This window comes from Galeopterus variegatus, unplaced genomic scaffold (assembly GCF_000696425.1).
Source record: "Galeopterus variegatus unplaced genomic scaffold, G_variegatus-3.0.2 Scaffold1710, whole genome shotgun sequence".
Classification (NCBI taxonomy): domain Eukaryota; kingdom Metazoa; phylum Chordata; class Mammalia; order Dermoptera; family Cynocephalidae; genus Galeopterus; species Galeopterus variegatus.
The window spans coordinates 189,143-208,729 of NW_007727821.1; the positions used below are offsets into that span (position 1 = coordinate 189,143).

The 19,587-nt window shown below is 52.2% G+C and overlaps 1 protein-coding gene across 1 annotated transcript in view; it reads right to left on the reverse strand.

Annotated features, from left to right (window-relative positions):
* SCUBE1 (signal peptide, CUB domain, EGF-like 1) overlaps positions 1-19,587 on the reverse strand; it is a 129,574-nt gene that overhangs the window by 70,194 nt on the left and 39,793 nt on the right. The window contains exon 4 of the mRNA XM_008578534.1: positions 17,560-17,694. Within this exon, the coding sequence (XP_008576756.1) occupies positions 17,560-17,694 (135 nt within the window). The remainder of the gene's footprint in view (positions 1-17,559; positions 17,695-19,587) is intronic.

Sequence of the window (19,587 nt, forward strand, 5' to 3'; positions counted from 1 at the left end):
GCGTGGTGCTGACAACACCAGGCCAAGGGTTGAGATCCCCTTACCGGGCATCTTTTAAAAAAAAAAAAAAAAATCATTGTTTTCACAGGCACTTGTTTGTATGTATGTATGTATGTGTGTGTGTATATGTGTGTGTGTGTGTGTATATATAAATATATATGGATATTTGGGTTGATTCCAGTTTTTGCCTATTGTAAATGAAGCTGCTGTGAACATTCGTGGACTGGTGGGAGAGATGATGATGACAGCAATGGCAGCTGCGTACGCTCATCCGGAGCTGCCTGTGTGCCGAGCTCTGTTCCACACACTGTGGATGCGTGTTCACACTAATTCTCCTGACAGCCCCAGGAGTGGTGTGTTATGGCACTACTGACCCACCATCTCTCCTAGATGAGAACACTGAGGCACACAGAGATTGATGACTGAGGCAGGGGGAGGGGCTGCAAAACAGGCTCACCAGAAACTTGCCACAGGCTGATGACAGCCAGAGCTACCATTAATTGAGCACCTACTCTACACTAAGCACTTTACATGAATAAGCTCCTTGAAACCTCAATGACCACTTATCCAAGTCCACAGTTATCCCCACTTTACAAGTGAGGAGAGAAGGACAAAGAAAGGCTCAGTAACTTGCCCAAGGGACATGGTATGGGATGGGTGGGCAGTGAATCTGGGTTTGACCCAGAACCCACCTTCCTAGTGGACTTCCAGGAGGCGATGGAGCATTTTGTAAATGAGCAAAGGGGCAGGGAAGCCCTGGGGGCTACCCTCTTTTAACCCTTAGCTTTCCCAATTTTGATTTGGAGAACTGGAATGAACAGCTGCCTGCCCCACCCCTCCCAACCCCAGGCTGTTTCCACACTTCCAAACTGTTTCTCCAAGGCCATCCCAATGCCAGCTTCTCCAGGGGACCTGGAGGACTTCTGACCCTGTCCCACTCTAATCGAGAGAAATGTCTCCAGATTCCTCAGACCCACTGAGAGCTTGTTGAAGGCTGGGAGCATGCCCTGTTCATTCCTGACTCCCCAGGGCCCAGCCCCAGGCCTGGCACAAGGACAGAGACGCATTTACATCATCACCCTGTAAGATAAGTAGCTTTATCCCCAGTTTACAGAGATGAAGCCATTTGCCCGTGGTCACTCAAGTAGGTCATGGTAGAGCCAAAACTTAAACTTTGTTCTGTCTGACTTGAAGACCTGCCCTCTTCCAGCTGCAGAGGGAGCTTTCTAGAGGATAAATCTGTCTTCCCACTGCAAACACCCCTTTCAATACCCTGCACCAAATGCCCACAAGGCTAGGCTGAAAGTTCTCAGTATGGCACATAAGGTCCTCCTGACTGCCTGCCACCTGCCTCTCCAGCTGGTCTCCCCTGTTCTGGTCCTGCTGTGAGCCCTAGGTGATGGGAATGCTTAGCAGTCACCCCGCACAGTCCACCCTCCTTTCTCACCTTGGTGCCTTTGGGAATTTGGTTTCCTCTGCCAGGAATACACTATCTACCTCCTTCTTTGAATGGCAACTTCTAACCAGTAATTTGAGATTCTGTTTGGGTTTCACCTCTTCTAGGAAGCCCTCCTTGCTCCTACCCTCTTCCAAGTGCCTAGGGTGGATTAGGAACCGTGCCTGGGACCCACAGCCCCTGCCCCTCCTTAGGGTTCCTCGAGGGAGCAGGGCCCATGCCTGGGTTACCTCTTTCCCCCATTACCCATTAGGCATACCCATTAGGTTAGGCATAGTGCCTAACCCTGAGTGAATGAACAAGAAATGTTTGCTGAACCCAGCTGAGCTGGTGAGAGGCCTAGTCTCAGCCACTCTAGGCTTTGGATCCTATGTCAGAACAGGGGCCAACACTCAGGCACCAGGGGGTTGTTTATGTGCAGGCCCAGGCCTGGCCACCGGCTATAGGGAGCTATGGCCCACCCGCTGGTCTGGCTCCACCTTGATCCCCTAATGACACGCTAACAGCATCTGCCCCTGGAGTGGTGGTGCTTCTCAGCCTCTCATTATGCTGCCTGGGTTTCAGCAGAAACACAGGGCTCTGCCTCCCACCCTGTACCGTGAAAATTACATCCTCCAGGGCAAATCCAGGCCTGGCTGGGCAGCAGCAGCAAGGTGCCCCAGACTAGACCCCCAGCTGAACAGGAGCATCCTAGGTGTAGCTCCACCTGGGGAAAGGGAGGGATTGAAGACTGTGGGCTTCCACTGACCCAGAGCTCCTCTGCGCCAGGCCCCATGGCAGGCTCTTTGCAATCCTTTCTAATTGAACATCTCAATGGCTGAGTACCAGGTACCACCAGCAGTCCCACCTGACAGGTGAGGATGCTGAGGCTAACAGAGATAGAGAGAGGTGCCCCAGGTCTCCCAACTTGTGTGGTGGAGCAGGGACCTGACCCGCTGGAGACCACTCCAACGGCAGGCCCAAAGGGGGTCCTCCTTCCCACTACGCCTTCTGGTTTGGCCAGCACACACCACACTGGAAGCAGGGAGAGGAGCTTATCCCCTGGAGCCTCTTGGGCCCCTGGGTCCCAGGAGGGTATGTGACCCAGCTAAGGCTGACTCACTCTGCCCGGCTCTTCCTCCTGCCTATCCCACGTGCCCGCTGCCCTGGCCTGTCTGCCCAGCCCTTCCTTCAGGGCTCAACGGTGCTGCCAGGGCCCCCAGGAGGACTGACCCTTCTGGGCATGCACTGGCCTCCTCTCAGCACTCACTGCCCAGCCACAAAAGTCCACACCTCACGGTATTTGGCTCTCAACGTCTTCCAGGTTCATCTGCTTGCCTGCTTATGTGCCCATTCATCCCACAAATATTAGGGAGTGCTCTTTTGTTTCAGGCCCCAGTACTCCTCTTGGGTGTAGGCCGTTCCACACACCCAGACTGCTCCTTGTCTGTGCCTTTCATCCTGCTCTGCTATCACCATGGCCAGACAACAGTCAAGCCCGTAGTAGGTATTCAACAAACACCTGTGGTGTGGTTGGTCGACAGCTCACCGGTTACGGACATGGGGCACGGCTCTGAAAGAAACCGTCCTGCTTTGTGTTTACAGGCAGGCAAATAGCCAGAATGCATCAGTATTCTGGAAAGCTAGAATTGGAAGGGGCCTTGGACAGCATCTGGATGAAACCTCTCCTTTTCCACTGAGGAGATGGAAGCCCACAAGACAGTGACTGTCCTGGCTCATGCAGCAGTCACCGCAGAGTCCACATGTAACCCCTGACTCTCAAGCTTGGCATTCTTCCTGTCACTCTAGGGGGTGGCTCGCAAGGTACTGCTGCCCTTGTTTGGGGACTGTCAATTGGCTTTCAGCCTCCAGCTCAGATTATCTTACAGGCCCTGTCAAGATGCAGGTGGTGCTTAATAAAGGCTGGCTTGCTTCCCCCACCCCCAGCGCCCTGGCTTCTCACTCTGGAGCTGTGATCCTGGCCTGCTCCTCCCTGCCTAAATCCCCTTCCAGGCTAAGCCCTTCCTCGCCTACTGAAGCTTCCCAGGCTGATCACTAGGTGTCACCACAATCAAGTCAAAGCTCCTCCGAAAAACAGGCAACTTCATAAAAGCAGGTTTCTCTGCCCCCACAGACCTGGCAGCTTGGACCAGAGAAGGCTGCTGGAGAGAATTACTTGCCTCCTGAGCTTCCACTACCCTCAGGCCTGGGAGGCTGGAGAGGTCCTTATTCCCTCCCCAGAGTTGCCAGATTCAGCAGATAAAAATACAGGGAGCCCAGTTAAATCTGAATTTCATATAAATGACAAATAATTTTCTGAGTATAAATATGTCCCAAATATTGCATGGGTCATACTCATACTAAAAAAGTATTCATTGGTTATCTGAAATCCCAGTTTAAATGGGCACCCTGCGTTTTATCCGTCAACACTACCCCTCCCTCCACAAGGACCCTAAAGGGAGCCACGGGCGGAAAGGTTGTCCAGTGTTACCCTCAGCCCTACAGTTACTACTGTCAGATAGCTCACACAGAGCCCTGGGCCATGGCCTTCCCTGAACAAGTCTGCTTCCCTTTCCCAACAGGTGACTAGATGGAGGGAGCCCAGGTACTGAGGGTTGGGGGAGGGGGCAACGTGGCAGCATCCTGAGAGTATTCCTACAGCAGCCCTTGGGGACCGGGGAGGAGAAGCCAACAAGGATACTGAAGCCCAGGTACTGAGGGTTGGGGGAGGGGGCAATGTGGCAGCGTCCTGAGAGTATTCCTACAGCAGCCCTTGGGGACCGGGGAGGAGAAGCCAACAAGGATACTGGGGGACACACTAGCAGGAGATTCTTTAAGGACATGCACAGCTCCCCAGTGTCATAGCCAGCAACTATCCGCCACTGTCTACCTACGTGCTGCAGAAACAAGCATGGGCTGTGGAGCCAGGGTCCTGGCTGTGTCACGACTAGCTGTGTGTGCTCCCCCCGCCCTCCTGGCATGATGGGTTGCAGCTGCTACTTCCCAGAGCCCTTCAAGGATGGCAGGGGCTCAAGGGCTCAGGCACTGCAAGTACTCAAAAAACACCAAGGATGCCTCTCTCTTCCAAGAGCTCGATCATTGGCAGCTGCAACCACCTTTGGGAACTTAAGCCAATTTCCACTACTTATTCTAACTTAAATGGGCTGCTGATTTGTCACTTCACTCAGTAAATGAACGTGTGGGTGCCTGTGATGTGCCCTGGGGAACAAGAGTCAGGGCTGGGGCAGCAGGGAGGAAAGTGTTGGCGATGTTGAATCAGCTCACACAGAGGCCTGCAGGCATGAGCCTGTGGGAGGCTGGGAGTGAGGCTGGGGTGGGGGTATCTCTGAACTGACAGACAAACTCAGTCTACATGCTGGAGAGGCCTGGTGGAGAGAGCAGAATGGCAGACCTGCAATCTGACTGTGACTGCAGGAGGGAGGCTGGGCGAGACAGCAGCAGCAGCAATCCCCAGCCAAATCACAGAACCACGAGAAATAACAAAACACTGTGCACCCCTGGGCAGCTCTCTTCCAGGGGGCTGTGCATACTGCCCAGCAGGAGGGGCAGGAAAGCACTTTGTAAAATCAATGCCACACACAATTCAGGTGTTATATCCGTCAGAAGATGAATCTAGTCCCCTTTTCACTTCCATTCAGCATGTTTCCTCTGTGCCCAGCCTCGTGTGAGGCATAAGAAACACAAAAGTGACTCAGACTTGTCCCTGCTCCTCTTGGGAGCTTGCACACTGGTCCTCTAGCAGAGGACTGAACTGAATGCAAGTCAAGAGGAAGACGTGCCTGCCTACGAGGCACGGACAGCTTCACGGAGGTGAAAGTGAGCTGGGTTGTGAAGGGAGATTAAGAGTCTCCAGAAAGAGAGGGGACTGGAGGATGACATTCAAGGCAGAGGAAACAACACACACCCAGGCTGATAACTAGTAAAGGGCGTGCACGTGCATTAACAGGGAGAACAGCAGGCAGGTGGGGAGAAGCCAGGAGGCAGGAGGAGCTGGAGCTGGACTGTGAGAGGCCTTGGGAGGTAGTGAAGGTAGAGGTATCTGGCACAGGAGGAGCAGGACTGATTTGGGGTTTGGAGAGAGAGCATCCTGGCTAGTGTGGAGGAGCGATGGGGAAGAGGAAGAGGCAGGGACACCAATCAGCAATACAAATGTTTGCAGAAAAGAAGGCAAGGCAGTGGGGGTGAGGAAGGCTGCCGAGTTTGAGAGGTGAGCAGAACGGGGGCCCCTCTCTGATGTGGGACATGCTGGGAAGAACAAGTCTGTAGGGATGGAAAGATAATTTGGTTTTGAGCAGGTGAGAATGCTCCACTTGGGGACTCTGTCCAGGAGACAGTTGGCTCTGGGGTCAGGGAGGAGACTAAAGGAGCCCTGGGAGGGCTAGGAGGACCAAGGAGGAGCCAGGGCTGGGGGCTGAGGAGAAACAGAAAAAAGCACAAGGGGATGTAAATACAGAAAGAGTCCTGTGAGACAATCAAGCGGCCACTAGGCTGGGGGACTAGAACGCGCCTTGCCTGTCTTGGCCAGGAGATGAAGCCTCTGGGAATGCTGCAGCTAGAGGGTGGCTGGGCAGTCTATCTGCCAGGAGATCAGTCTGAGGCCTCATGGCCACAGTCACAGCCCAGTTTCCTTAATGAGACCCACAGAGGCTGGGGAGGGATCAGACCCCAGATGACCCAGGATCACCACAGCTGGTTCCACACTGCCAACCAGGCATCTGCCCAGTGGCTTCTGAACCCACATCCCTGGATCTGCATGGCTTCCCACACGCTAGGCCTGTGCTCACAAATCCCAGGCTGGGAAGCTAGGCTGTGGGCTGCAGTGTGGGGGGTGGGCTCTGGCCTGGAGCCTAGAGGCCTGGGGCAAGTCCCAGCTCTGCTACCAACGTGCGAGGTGACCTCAGACAGGTCATACAGCCTTTCCCTTTCTGGGCCTCTGCTACTTTATCTTGGAACAGGCTGTGGGCCAGCTTTTGACACAGGAAGGGCCCTTTCAATTCTGATGGACCTCAGCTCTATGACACCTCCTTGGCTTTTCCTGTCTGCCACTCCCTACCAGGCCTCATGCTGGACATCTGAGCATAAGAGGTCCTTGTGTCCAAGGGCAGATTCATTTGAGGGAGAAAGGCCTGGGAGCAGAGACACCAGGGACAGTGCAGGGAGGCTGGGGGTGGGGAATGAATGGGAGAGAGAGAGAGAGGCCCAGTGAGGGAGGGACCCATTGGTTCTCCCTGGGAAATCAGGAGGGGTGCAGGGAGGAGGTGTCGCTCAATCAGAGTGTTCTCAGAGTGAGTGACAGAGGGAGCTGTGTGAGCAGAGGCAGGGACACAGAAGAGACAAGGAATTTGCTGTGGCTGGTTCATGACGTGCAAAGCAAGGAGAGGCTACAGAGGTCCCAGCCAGAGCCCTCTTGGGATCCATGGGAAGGTCCTGAGTCGGGAATGACATGGCCAGAAGGCCGGGTGGAGCACTGGCCCTGGATACCATCAGAAGGTCAAGGGGGCAGGGAGACCCGGGGCAGCTACTGTACTAACTCAGCCAGAGGATGGCAGCCTGGCCCCCAGCAGAGGGCAGGATGGTGAGGCTGGGGCTCCCTGTGTCACAGGGGATCCAGGCTGTGCAGCATCCCCTATTCCTGCTCCTCCATCCTTTGTTCACTCAGTGTCTTTAATCTTAGGAATCAGTCAGACCTGGGTTCAATTCCTGCTTCCGCTGCTTACTCACTATGGACAAATCTCTTCTCAGCCTCCATTTTCTCACTTGCAAAATGGGATAATAGAGTGACACAACACAGAATGTTCTCAGGATCCAATGACTTGTGTCAAAATTAGTGCACAGTGCTTAGCCCATAGTAATGCTGAGCTATGATGCATATGACATCATATGATGCATATGGAAAGCAACACACAGTTCTGCTGATCCCAGGGCTGGGTACTGCTACTCTAGAGGATGTATCTTGTATATGTGATCTCATTTTAAACCTCATAACAATTCCATAATCAAAGATACTAATGTTTTCCCTGTTTTACAGATAAGAAACCAAGGCCAATCAGGACTCATAGCCAAGAAGGGCTAGGCCTGCCACCTCTTGGTCTGGCGCCTTCTGTCCTGCAGCTCAACCCCTGCCCCACACTCTTCACACTGGGAAACCTGAAGGTTCTGTAGCTTGGGGAAAATTTCCACTGCTAACGTCATGAAGTCAGTACTGGGGTGCCCCCAGCACCAGCTCGATGCCAGGCTAGGAGAGGGGCGTGAAGCTAGGCTCACCAGCCAAAGGAGTTGTTTATGGGGTGGGAGGCTCATAAAAAATAATGGGCTGGATTTATTGTCCCCACCTCAAGGGCCATTCCGGACCGCACAGGGCTACAACAGGCCTCCTCCAGTAGCACCATAAATCTCCCCACCAAGTACTAGAGCTGTTTATTCTCCCGCCCACCTGGTCTCTAGCAGGCAGAGGAGCAAAGAGAACCTACAACACCACACATCCCGCCGTGGTGCTCCAGCCTGGCTGGTCTACCCCAAGGAGTGGCCAAAGGGGGCAGCTGCTATGGCTAGTGTGGGATTCTTGGGCATGGCCATACCATTTCCCCTCATTTCAAACAGAAAGTTCTCAGCCATGTTGCCCCAGCACCCATGACTGATAATGGAAAGCCCTGGAACAGAGCAGGTAATGTCCCTATCCCAGCGAAGCTGATCTGGCCCAGACCCCAGGGGTGGGAATCATATCCGAGGAGCCAATGGGAGCCTGACAGCCAGGTGCACTGATAGGATCTTAAGCCAATATGTGTCTAGGGTGGCTCGAGAGGGACAGTGGATCTCTATCCATTGGCTTGTTTATTTGAGTCTGGAAGTGGGGTGGAACGGAAGAAAAAGAACCAGCTTTGGCCATAAGAAATCTGTTTCCTGATCCTGAAGCATTGCCTCACAGTGCGGCACAGCAAAGCTCAGTTTTCCATCCTATAAGGGGATGATAGTGCTCATCAAAAGCACTTCATAGGGTGGCTGTGAGCATCGAGGTGATCCCGAGTGGAAAACCACAGCGAAGCTGCAGGAGGATGGAGCTGGGCCTGGTGAGGATAACTGTGGCCTGAGACAGGGCCAGGGCATGGTGGGGTCCAGTCCGCCTGTAGGCCAAGGGCAAGTGAGAGCAGGAGAGACAAGAGTTTGGGATGGGGAAGAGAGGGCCCAGGACAAGGGTTTCAGTTGCAGGCTGCCCCCAAGTTTGCTCCTGTGATAAGAACCACCAGACCTCTGTCCTGTCCCAACCCCAGGGAATCTGCACCCGAAAACTCTCAGGTAACCTTTGCCAAGGAGTCCCCCAGAGAGTCCCGAGACTGCTGTGGGCTTGAAGCAGGGGGTTCAGATCCCAGAGGCAGGGGGTTCAGATCCCAGAGGCAGGGCGTGCTTGGCATCTGCAACACTTCTGACTATGGCCGACTCGAGGACGTGTGAAGCACAAGCTTCCCCTCCACCTGCTGAGTGGAGTCTGAGTGTGGACTTCAAGGACACACTTTATTTTTAAGCCCATCATGCAGTAAGCATGTGCTACGGCTTGAAAGTTTGTGTCCTCTCCAAAATTCATGTTGAAACTTAATCTCCAATGAGACAGTATTGAGAGGTGGGGCCTCTAGGAGGTGATCAGTCAGGAAGGTTCTGCCCTTACAGATGGGATTAGTTCCTTATAAAAGGGCTGGAGGGGACTAGCTAAGCCCTTTTGCCCTTCTGCTTTCTGCCATGTGAGGACACAGCAAGAGGTGCCATCTACGAATCAGAGAGCAGCCCTCACCAGACGCTGAATCTGCTGGTACCTTGACTTTGGACTTCCCAGGCTCCACAACTGTGAGGAACAAATGTCTTTTTTTTTTCTAAATTACCCTGTTTCAGCTATTTTGTTATAGCAGCAAGGACAGATTAAGCAGGCAATCTTCTTTGCTGACCGATGGACTGAGTGAGTGAGTGACCGAACAAGCTCTGTCCTAGGTTCCTGCAGCCCTAGTGACGCATCTGCCAGAGCCCTCCATGCACCGTCTGCTTGGCACCTGCTTCGGGTCTGCCTTTCCCATAGCCTGTGGGTTCTGGGAGGACCTGCTCTGGCATGAAAGTAGGGCTTCAAACTGCTACCCGCAAAGGTGGGATGGAGGAGCTGGGCACGAGGTCACTAAAGTGCAGTACAGATGGCAGGCAGAGTCCTGCCGTCCCCAAGCCCCTAGAAAACCTGCAGGGAGATCCAAAACTCCACATGCGTCCTGAGCTCCTGACCAATGGAGCCCCAACACCTGAGCTTTCCCTCACTCATGCCAGTCAAGTCCTGGTGACTGATTCAGGCCCCAGCTTGGGCCAGGCCTGAGCCAGTTGATCAGGAAGGGGAGCGTGGGCATCTGCACTTTGCCAAGCCTTTCCTAGACACTGTGCCAGATGTTGGGCAGAACACAGCATTTTCAGTCTGCTAAAAGAAGTAGAGAGTGAAGGGTCCTGCCTTGAGCCCCAGGGGCCTCTGAACCCAGGGTTCCCTGCTACAAAGAAAGCGAGGCCCCAGCTTGTCCAGAGCTACCCACCACTGAAATATCCTGCACCTGTGTGACACGGGCAATGGCTTCTCTGAAGTGTAAACCTGAGGCAGGCAGGGGCTCTGCTGAAGGTCTACCTGTCCTGCCTCTCACCTTCCCCTCGGCCATCCTCCTGTCACCTCCCGCTTTAGCCACCTGCCGATCACCTCCCCCTCAGCCATCCTCCTGTCACGAAATTGCCCCATAGTGAGATTGCACTGGAGGGTCGGTGATGTCTGAGGACCTTCTCTGCTTCAGACACCATCCCAAAAAGGCGACGAGGCAGGCCTGGTTTGCCTCACGGCACCTCTACCCAGAGATTCTGACTGATTGTCTTCAGAATCTTACTTTAAGTTGATGATGTCTGAGGACCTTCTCTGCTTCAGACACCATCCCAAAAAGGCGACGAGGCAGGCCTGGTTAGCCTCACGGCACCTCTACCCAGAGATTCTGACTGATTGTCTTCAGAATCTTACTTTAAGTTGTTTTTCAAGGTTGGTTGCCTCCAATCCATTACTTTCAACCCAGGTCTGGACACAGATGACACCTCTAGCCCCGGCCATCTCCTTCCCACCACAAATCCCCACTGCACTGGAAGCCAATCCAACAGCCCTGCCCAGTCACACTGGCCCCTCTGTCCACGGACCGCCTGCCCACTCTCCACCAGTAGGCCATCTCAGCGGCCACCTGTTCTCAGAGGCTTCTCTGACCCCTCTCTCCACAGCCTGCAGGTTCCTAGGCCCTAGACTGAGCTCAGTTCTCTCCGTCTTGAACACCCACTGGCTGAGCCCCTTGGCCCTGCTCCTCAGGGCCTGCACCAACCACCCAGCATGCTACGCCCAGGCATGTGCAGATTGGGGCACCACAGCCCCAATCCAGGCTGACCAGCAAGGAGGTCCCTCTTATCTTTAGAATTCAATTTCCACATCTGAAAATAGAAGAGGGCAAACCATGGGGTAGTTATGGTCCCTTTAAACACTGAGAGGCAGCCATGGGAGGTGGTCATAATTTGAACTCAGACCATGTGAGTTCCAGTCCTGCCACTACCCTATGTGACCCTGGGCACATTATTTGCCTAGTAACTTCTGACCCACATCTGTAACATGGGAGTAGCTAGTGCAAAGGATTGTTCAAAGGATAGAGCAAAAGATGGTTTAAATTAGTACCCACCTCAGAGTTCAAGAAATTAAATGAGGCAATATTAGGATAATCATATATCTCAGTTTGCCTGGGACAGCTCCAGTTTATACAAGCTACCCTAGCACATTACTAATAGTGCCTCCTTTCACTTTCAAAAAGTGTACTGGTTTGGACGTAAAATGATATAGTCCTCTTAGTTAAGACAGGTAAAGCGCTGGTAACAGTGCCTGGTGAAGCATACGCAGCTATTCAATTGTTAAAATGCAAATTCTTGATTGTGGTGGCACAGAAACACATGCTGCTCTTGAGATTGTACTCTAGTGATGTAAGATGTTACCATTGGGGGAAACTGGGTAAAGGGTACAGGGGACCTCTCTTTACTACTTTTGCAGCTTTTTATGGACCTACAATTATTTTAAAATAAAAGGTTTAAAAAAATCCTATTGTTTTGTCTCTAGTTACACTTAGGTATTTACCCTTGCAAGCTTATGGATAATGTGAACAGACCCCCAAAATACTTACTGCATGGACTTAATAAGCAAAATAAGCCTAATTTAACCAGAGGTCATCTTTGTACAATTCAGTCATCCAGAGTATACTTACATACTCAGAAATAAGCGAAAACAGCTCCCATGCGGAAAACAGCTGTCCCAAGGCGCATGCACTTTATGAACAAGCCCAGAGCCCCTCAGTCTCTTAGCTGGTATATGTATGTGAAAGCATGCCTGCTGGTCTTCAGAGCAAGACCCACTAGAAGACAGTGCTATATAACAGCTAACAACAGCAGAATCGAAGAAAAGTGCTTACTTTCAGCACAGACGTCTGGGGACATTCGGCATCAGGACAAACATTAACAAATGTTTTCTGGCCCTGAGAGGGGTGGCTGTCTCCATAACTGAGTTCACAACAAAAATTGCAAATTGTAGGAAAAAAGAGGGCAAGCCAATTCATACCATTCCTTTCCATGAAGAGAGAAGGGAAGTGTGAAACATTTTAGAAAGTTTCCACCACAAAATGTTGTTTGAACTCTTGGTGCTTAAAGAGGCACACTTGGTACCTGCAACTGCAAGTGCTGCCACTTGAGAAGGCATCTCTGCTGCACCTCAGGGCCTCTCTATGGAGAGGGGGTCCCAGAACCTTCCTTATTGTCTGCTCTCTCCACTAGCTGGGGGTCAGGAGCCCAGGCCCTGGGGCCAGACTGGCAGAGCATAGGTCCTATGATGCCGCAGACTACCTTGTGCAAGTTCCTTAACCTCTCAGTGCCTCTGTTCCTTTATCTGAAAAATGGGTTACTGTAAGGATGCAATGAGGGCCTGGCACATAGTAAGCACACGATAAATGCAGCTCTTGCTGTCATCATCATCATCATTTTATGCAAAGGGCTATGCTCTGGAAGCTGAGATTTCCTATTTCTGGCCCCCACCTTGGACTCTGGCTGGAGCCAGCATCACTCCTGATGCCAAGTCTTGAGCTATGTGAATACATGGCCACGAACCCCATGAGGAAAGCCTGTGAGGGAGGGCAATGTGGTTTCCTACATGTACTTACACATGCATTTAAACACGCTCAGAAGAACATTAACCGGAAGGTGAAACGCACTCGGGTGAACTCTCAGCGCCCTTGCTGGGAGAACATTAGCCTATGTGTCTGCACTGCCTGGGCTGTGGCCACGAACCCCATGAGGAAAGCCTGTGAGGGAGGGCAATGTGGTTTCCTACATGTACTTACACACGCATTTAAACACGCTCAGAAGAACATTAACCGGAAGGTGAAATGCACTTGGGTGAACTCTCAGCGCCCTTGCTGGGAGAACATTAGCCTATGTGTCTGCACTGCCTGGGCTGCCCTGAGGCCTGTTCTGGTACATAAACCCCCAGGCAAAGAGCAGCACAGCAGGGCTTCTATTCTGGGTGGCCTGGTTTCTCCCAGGAGGGGCTCTTATAGATAGAGCCTTGGGATCCCTCTCGCCTGGCCCCAGCCCAGCACAGAGCACATCACCCACTAGCATACTCTGGCCAAGATCTGGCTGTACAACCCAAGGACGCTGTGAACTGGGCGCTGTTCCAGCACTCCATGCTGCCCATGCCTGACGGCTCACCATCGTGCCACACTTCCATTCCATCCATGCCCTGCCCACACCCACAGTCCTCTCCCTGTTCTTCCTCCCTCTATCCTTTCCAAAGGCCCAAGTCGGCACTGAGACTCAAAGATGTGGTGAACACAGTCCCTGCCCACAGGGAGCTCCCAAGCTGCAGGGACGCAGGCGCTATGAGGTAGAAACCTGCTTTCTGGAGCTTGCAGCCAACAACAATGGAGGGCAGGGGACAGAGGCAGCCACCAGAGCATAGGGGAGGCAGAGCCCAACAATCCTCCCTGGGTTCTCAGCTCATGATGGGCTGTCCAGCATATGGGATGCTCTCATTGAGGACTAAGTGGTGGGAGCAGTCAGTAGATAGGGGTGGGGGGTACCCCAGGCCTGGGGAGGAGTGTGAGCAGACAGGGCTCTGGCCACCCTCCCCGTGTCTTGATTCCCAATTGCCTGTGCCCAGGAGAAGGACCCTGGCACACTGCTCAATTCTCCACAGGAAGGAGAGTGGCGGGCCAGCCTGGAGGGCAGCCCTAAAGCTGGATAGGTAGCAGGCGCTCATGAGCTTGACTCAGATGAACAAGGGAGGCTGGCCATCTTGATGGGCCCCAGGCATTGGTATGTGCTACCCTGCACACAGATGAACCCAGTGTGAGGGCCACCAGCTTGCTAGTTCGTCACTAGTTCTCGAGGACAAGGTCTGACTCCTGATCTTCTCCCCTCCCCTCTCAGCAGAAGCACAGGCCCCCAAGCAGCACCCGGCATGCATCAGCAGAGCCTCGCTCAGAGAGCACCCAGGTCCTGACTCTGCTGCTGGCTTGCTGTGGGGCCCTGGGCGAGGCCCTGCCCCTCAGGGCCTTAGTTTCCTTACCTGTGATAAGTAACAATAATAAGAGCCCACATATATTGAAATTGTCTTTTAATATCTTTGCACTTATGAAATAGGTGCTATGATTATGTCCATTTTACTGACGCAGCAGAGAGGTTGACTTGCTCAAGGTCACACAGATAGAAGTAGAGCTGGACTTCTAGCCCAAGCAGCCAGGCCCCCTCTGTGCTCTTATTATGGTGTAACAAAGAGACAGCAGGGAAACAAGGGTGCTGGTTCCCACGGTGCCAAAGGGCCCATTTGTGCTGGGCTTTGCCACACGTAGCCCCTGAAGCCATCTTGTAAACCTATGTTGCTTCCTACAATTGTGGGAACAATGTGACGTTTTCTCTCACTCTAGTGCTTTCCACCACTGTTGAGGCAGGACAACAGTGGGTTCAGAGCACAGCCCTGCAGGACAGCTTCCTGTGTAGAGGGGCACAGGCATCTCAAACCCACAGCCCATCAGCAACCAGTGGTGGTGCTGGATCGGTGTAAGAGTAGCCATCCCTCACCAGGCCAATGAGGAGACTGTTATCGTTAATGTGTCTGCTATTCAGATGAGAAAACCAAAGCCAAAGAAGCCCCAGAGTACTTTTTCTCAGCTCATTATTATACAGTAATTCTTAGGATCCTTATTTAGCATTCAAACCCCTTTCTAGACTGAAAGCTTCACAGGGGACCATGTCTGGGATTCTAGGGACTAGCTGAACACTTGGCACATGAATGAATGAATGAATGAATGGATAAATTCAACAGTGAACTGCAATCACATAGCTAGTAAGACTCAGGCCTTTCAGAGCCCTTTCTACTCCCTAATCAATTCTGGTCATACTGAAAGAAAGAATTCTTTGTTGAGAGAAAAGGGAAAAGCCCATCCAGGAGGCAGCCCCTTCTTTTTTTTTTTTTTTTTAAATCATTTTCCCCAAATGGGTCTCTCTCTCTCCAGGGAGGGATTACTGGTCCATTTTGCAATTGAAGGGACCCGAAGAGGCAGGAGTGACTGTACAGAGGTTACATGGAGAGCTAGAGCTGAGAACTTCATACTCCCAATCGCTGCCTGGGCCAGATCCACATGCCTCAGGCCAGGGTTTGTGCTGGTGTCTGGGCAGCAGGGTTACTCAGAAGGGCTGAGCCCCACGGTTTTGTTTCTCAGCCAGGAGCCTCGACTGACCCTGGCCAACCCCTCTCATGCATCCGGCTCCATCTAATCAAAGCCAGTCTGCGTGCTTTTCCCCCTATTCAGGGGGGAGGCTCCAAAGAGCTAGACAGGCATTAGGAAGAGTCAGGTGGCAAGAGGAATCTAATTTGCCAAATGGCTCTGGATCCATTGGCCCTTTCAGGAGCCACAGGAATCAGATGTCACTTACGTGCAAAACAAGCTCAATCTTAGCAACCTCCAACATGCTGATTTTGAGCTATAACGATCATTACTGTGGTTGACACTAATGGTGGGCAACTGTCACAATAACAGACTAAGGTTCAGAGAGGCAGGCAACCTGCCCAGTCACCCAGGTCCCTCTCTCCCCCAAAGAGTATCAATGAGTGTTCAGCCCACATCCTGTATGCTTGCCCTGTCCTCTTTAGACTTTCCATTCAGCCTTGGGAATGCTGCTGCTTGTCTTTTGGGAGGCATCTAAGAAGTTAACCATTATTTTTTAGATTGGTTTCATTGCCCAGATTTAAAAATTTGGAGATTGCATATAAAAATCCCAACCAGAGAAGAAACTTCTTTAATCCATGTGCTGGTTAATGCAGATAGGTGTGGAGAATCCCAAATCTGTATTCTGGTTAAGTCTAGATTCCTGGCTCCACTTAAAAATCAGGATCTGGCCATCCGGGGCCTTTGGGCGGGGTGAGCCACATATGCCCAAGGTAGGTCCTACCCAACACTAGCCACTGCATAATTCATTTGATGCCCAGCCCCTGGAAGTATCTGTGTTCCCACAGAAAGTCTCCACTCTACCCTCCAGCACCATTTTCCCACCTCTGCTTAACCAGCTCTGCCATGGCTGCCCTCTATATGAAATCCAAACTCCTGCTCACAGCCCACCAGACCCAATTGACCTGGCCTCTCCAGCCCCCCTCATCCTGGGCTCCTCTCCCCTTTGCTCACTGTGCTCCACCATCCTGCCCTCTGTTCTGCTTGTCACATGTGACTTGCCCATTCCCACCTCAGGGCCTTTGCGCACGTCCTGCCTGGTGCACTCCCTCCCATACCTCCATGCAGCTCTTTCTCATCATTTGGTTTCAGCTCAGATGGGGCTTCCTCACAGAGGCCTTCAGCTCCAGCCACTCTCTATGCCACTACACCGTTTCTTTCCTTAAGAGTTTTATCACCTTCTGAGAAGTGAGCCCCACAGCTAGTGAGTCTGGGCTCAAATCCTGACTCTCCCACTTGCCCAACTTGACTGGGTGTGAGCTCCCTCACCTATCCACGGGCCGCAATTCAGCCCCTTGCCAGGCTGCCAAGGGTGGAATGAGGTGGTCTGCAGGCGGTGCACAGGCTTGCATCCAGCTCAGAGGAAGCGCAAGGCCCTGTGTCATCACCTCCCCTGACCCCACTCCTCCTCAGTACAGCAAGTGCTTACAGGCCAAACAGGGATCGTACTGACCGTCCTTCCTGCCCACCCTCCTTTCCACCAGGGGCCTCACGGCTTCACCTGGAGCTGGAGAAAAAGCACTCTTCAAAGAAACAGAGCACATAAGTCCCTGAAAAAGAGACTCGGGCCACCCCAGCCTCGGGGACTTTACTACTTGTTCAGAGCAGATGCCCTGTGAGGAAAAAGCACTCTTCAAAGAAACAGAGCACATAAGTCCCTGAAAGAGAGACTCGGGCCACCCCAGCCTCGGGGACTTTACTACTTGTTCAGAGCAGATGCCCTGTGAAATCCTGTCTCCTGGATGAAAGCAGGACTCCCTCCCCACCCACTCACTCCCTTCTCCCCATAAATCTGCTTCTTATACAACCCCATTTGGGCTCAGAGTCCTCACTTATGCAGTTTGCCTCCATCTTGGGCAGCTTGACCCCATGGCGCAAAGCTGGGAGGTCTCACAAGGAGCAAATGAGCCACCTGTGTGGCGTCTGGACAATATGACTGGAGCAAGTGCCCAGCAGCCAGGGAGCTCGGTCTTTATGTCCTTCTGGGGACACTGCAGTGCTTGGGATTAGCAGGCCCATCTTGTCTTTGAGGAAACTGCCAAAACAAACACTAAGAATTCTAATGAGTCCATTAAGTGTTTCTGCTTTATTATCTGAGTTCTGTAGCTTTTAAATGTTTTTGCCTTTACTTTCTCAGAAACTGTTTTCTAATCAAAACCATGCCTGGGCCTCTAGAGTCCCACTGTACAGCATTCTGTTAGTGGCACTGGATGCCAGGTACTCCCTACCCAGGGTCTTGTTCCACCCTCTCAACACAGTGTCCCCTGTTCTGTGACAGGCCTGGTCAGCACAGGCCATACTCACCATTGGAGCGGTGGATGCAGGTATGCTGGTTGTCACTGAGGAAAAAGCCACTATGGCACTGACACTCGTAGCTGCCCATGGCATTGACACAGATCTGCTGGCAGCCACCATTGTTGTCCTGACACTCGTCCACATCTACAAGAAGAGGAAGAGAAAGGGAGAGGAAAAATCACACCTGGAGCTAGATGCGGGAGTGATGGGATGGTGGGACACAGATGCAATCAATCTCCTCAGACTGCACGGAACGGGCTCCGTGGCACTGCACCATGGTGGAACTCCACAGAGGCACTCCAGGGACATACTCCATGGTGGCACTCCACAGAGGCACTCCAGGGCCATACTCCATGGTGGTACTCCACAGAGGCACTCCAGGAACATACTCCATGGTGGCACTCCATAGAGGTACTCCAGGGACATACTCCATGGTGGCACTCCACAGAGCCACTCCATGGCGCTGCACCAGGGTGGTACTCTACAGTGGTTCTCTACTGAGGAACTACATGGCAGTATTCTTTGATGGCACTCCATGTGCTGCACACAGTGCTACATTATGGCGGTACTCCATGGACACACTCCATGGTGGTACTCCACAGAAATACTCCATGACACTACACTGTAGTGGTACTCTATAGTGGTACTCAATGGAGGTACTACATGGTGGTACTCTGTGGTGGCACTCCACAGTGCTACACTTCAGTGGTACTTTACAGTGATATGCCATGGAAATACTCCATGGTGGTACTCCGTGGTGCTACTCCACAACAGAACTCCCCAGAGTGACTTCACAGTAATAGCCTGTTACAGTGGCTATACTAGCTGACCCTCACTGAGTGCATCCTGTATGCCCAGCACTGTTCTAAGCATCTTACTTATATTAACTCCTTTAATCCTCATAGGAACCCTGTAAGTCAGATACAGGTATTAGCCCATTTTATAGATGATGAAACTGAGGTCAGACAGGCAAAGTCACTTGTCCAAGGTCCCACATATAATAAGTGGCACAGGCAGGATCCCAAACCTGGGCTCTCACTGATGCTGCTAGAATCCCCCTCTCTAGGAACACAGTGCAGCCTGCACCATCTCCCCGCAACACAAGGAAACTTGCCACCCCCACCCACCATTCTCTTTCTTCAGTCATACCTCAGGTTTACAACTGGCAGCTCAAGACCTTGGAGCTAGGGAGAGGCTGGAGGACACGGCAGCCTGCTACCCCCTGTGCCCCGCAAATTGATTTCAAAAGCCCAGAGAATGAGGAGGTTTTTAAAAGGCCCTGACCCTGGCTGCCAAGACTGCGGCGGAAGGCTGCCAAGTGGTCTTTCCCACTCTCCAGGAGAGACAGACCTCAGGGCTGACACTCATTTTGACCAGAGGCCACTGGCACAAAGGGTGGTGTTGGCTGAAAAGAGTCTTTATGGAGTTCTGGTCTTGAACAGAACAGCATGTTTCAATTACCAAAGTCATAACCCCCCACTCTGTCAGTTTGTTTAATGAAAGAAGGGCTTCTTAAACCTTAATGTTCCATGTCTGTATTGTCATTTTAATAGGCAAATATAGAAAACCACAAAAGCAAAGTGAGCTACTGGCTGCTTCTAGCCAATCCCCAGCCCCCAACACACACACACACACACACACACACACACACACACACACTCTCTCTCTCTCTCTCTCTCACACACACACGCACACACACACACACACACACACACACTCTCTCTCTCTCTCTCTCTCTTGGCATTGAGCTTTTTATACAGTTATTTTCAACAGACTTCTTTTACTATTGGGACCAAAAGGATGTGGAAAGGTAAAGAGTCAGGCAGAGTGACCTGCACTGAACTGTGAGAGGACTCAGCTCTGGAACAATTTCAGCTGGGTCCTATTTAAGCTCACGGACAACAGACCACTTTACCACCCAAGAGACCTTGCAGCTGCCTTTGAGGCTGATGGTGAGGCGGGTCATTTATTTTCTGGCAAGCTCAAATGTCAACCGTGTGGCAGCCAGAGGAGGGAGGCAGAGCTCTGAACTCTAAA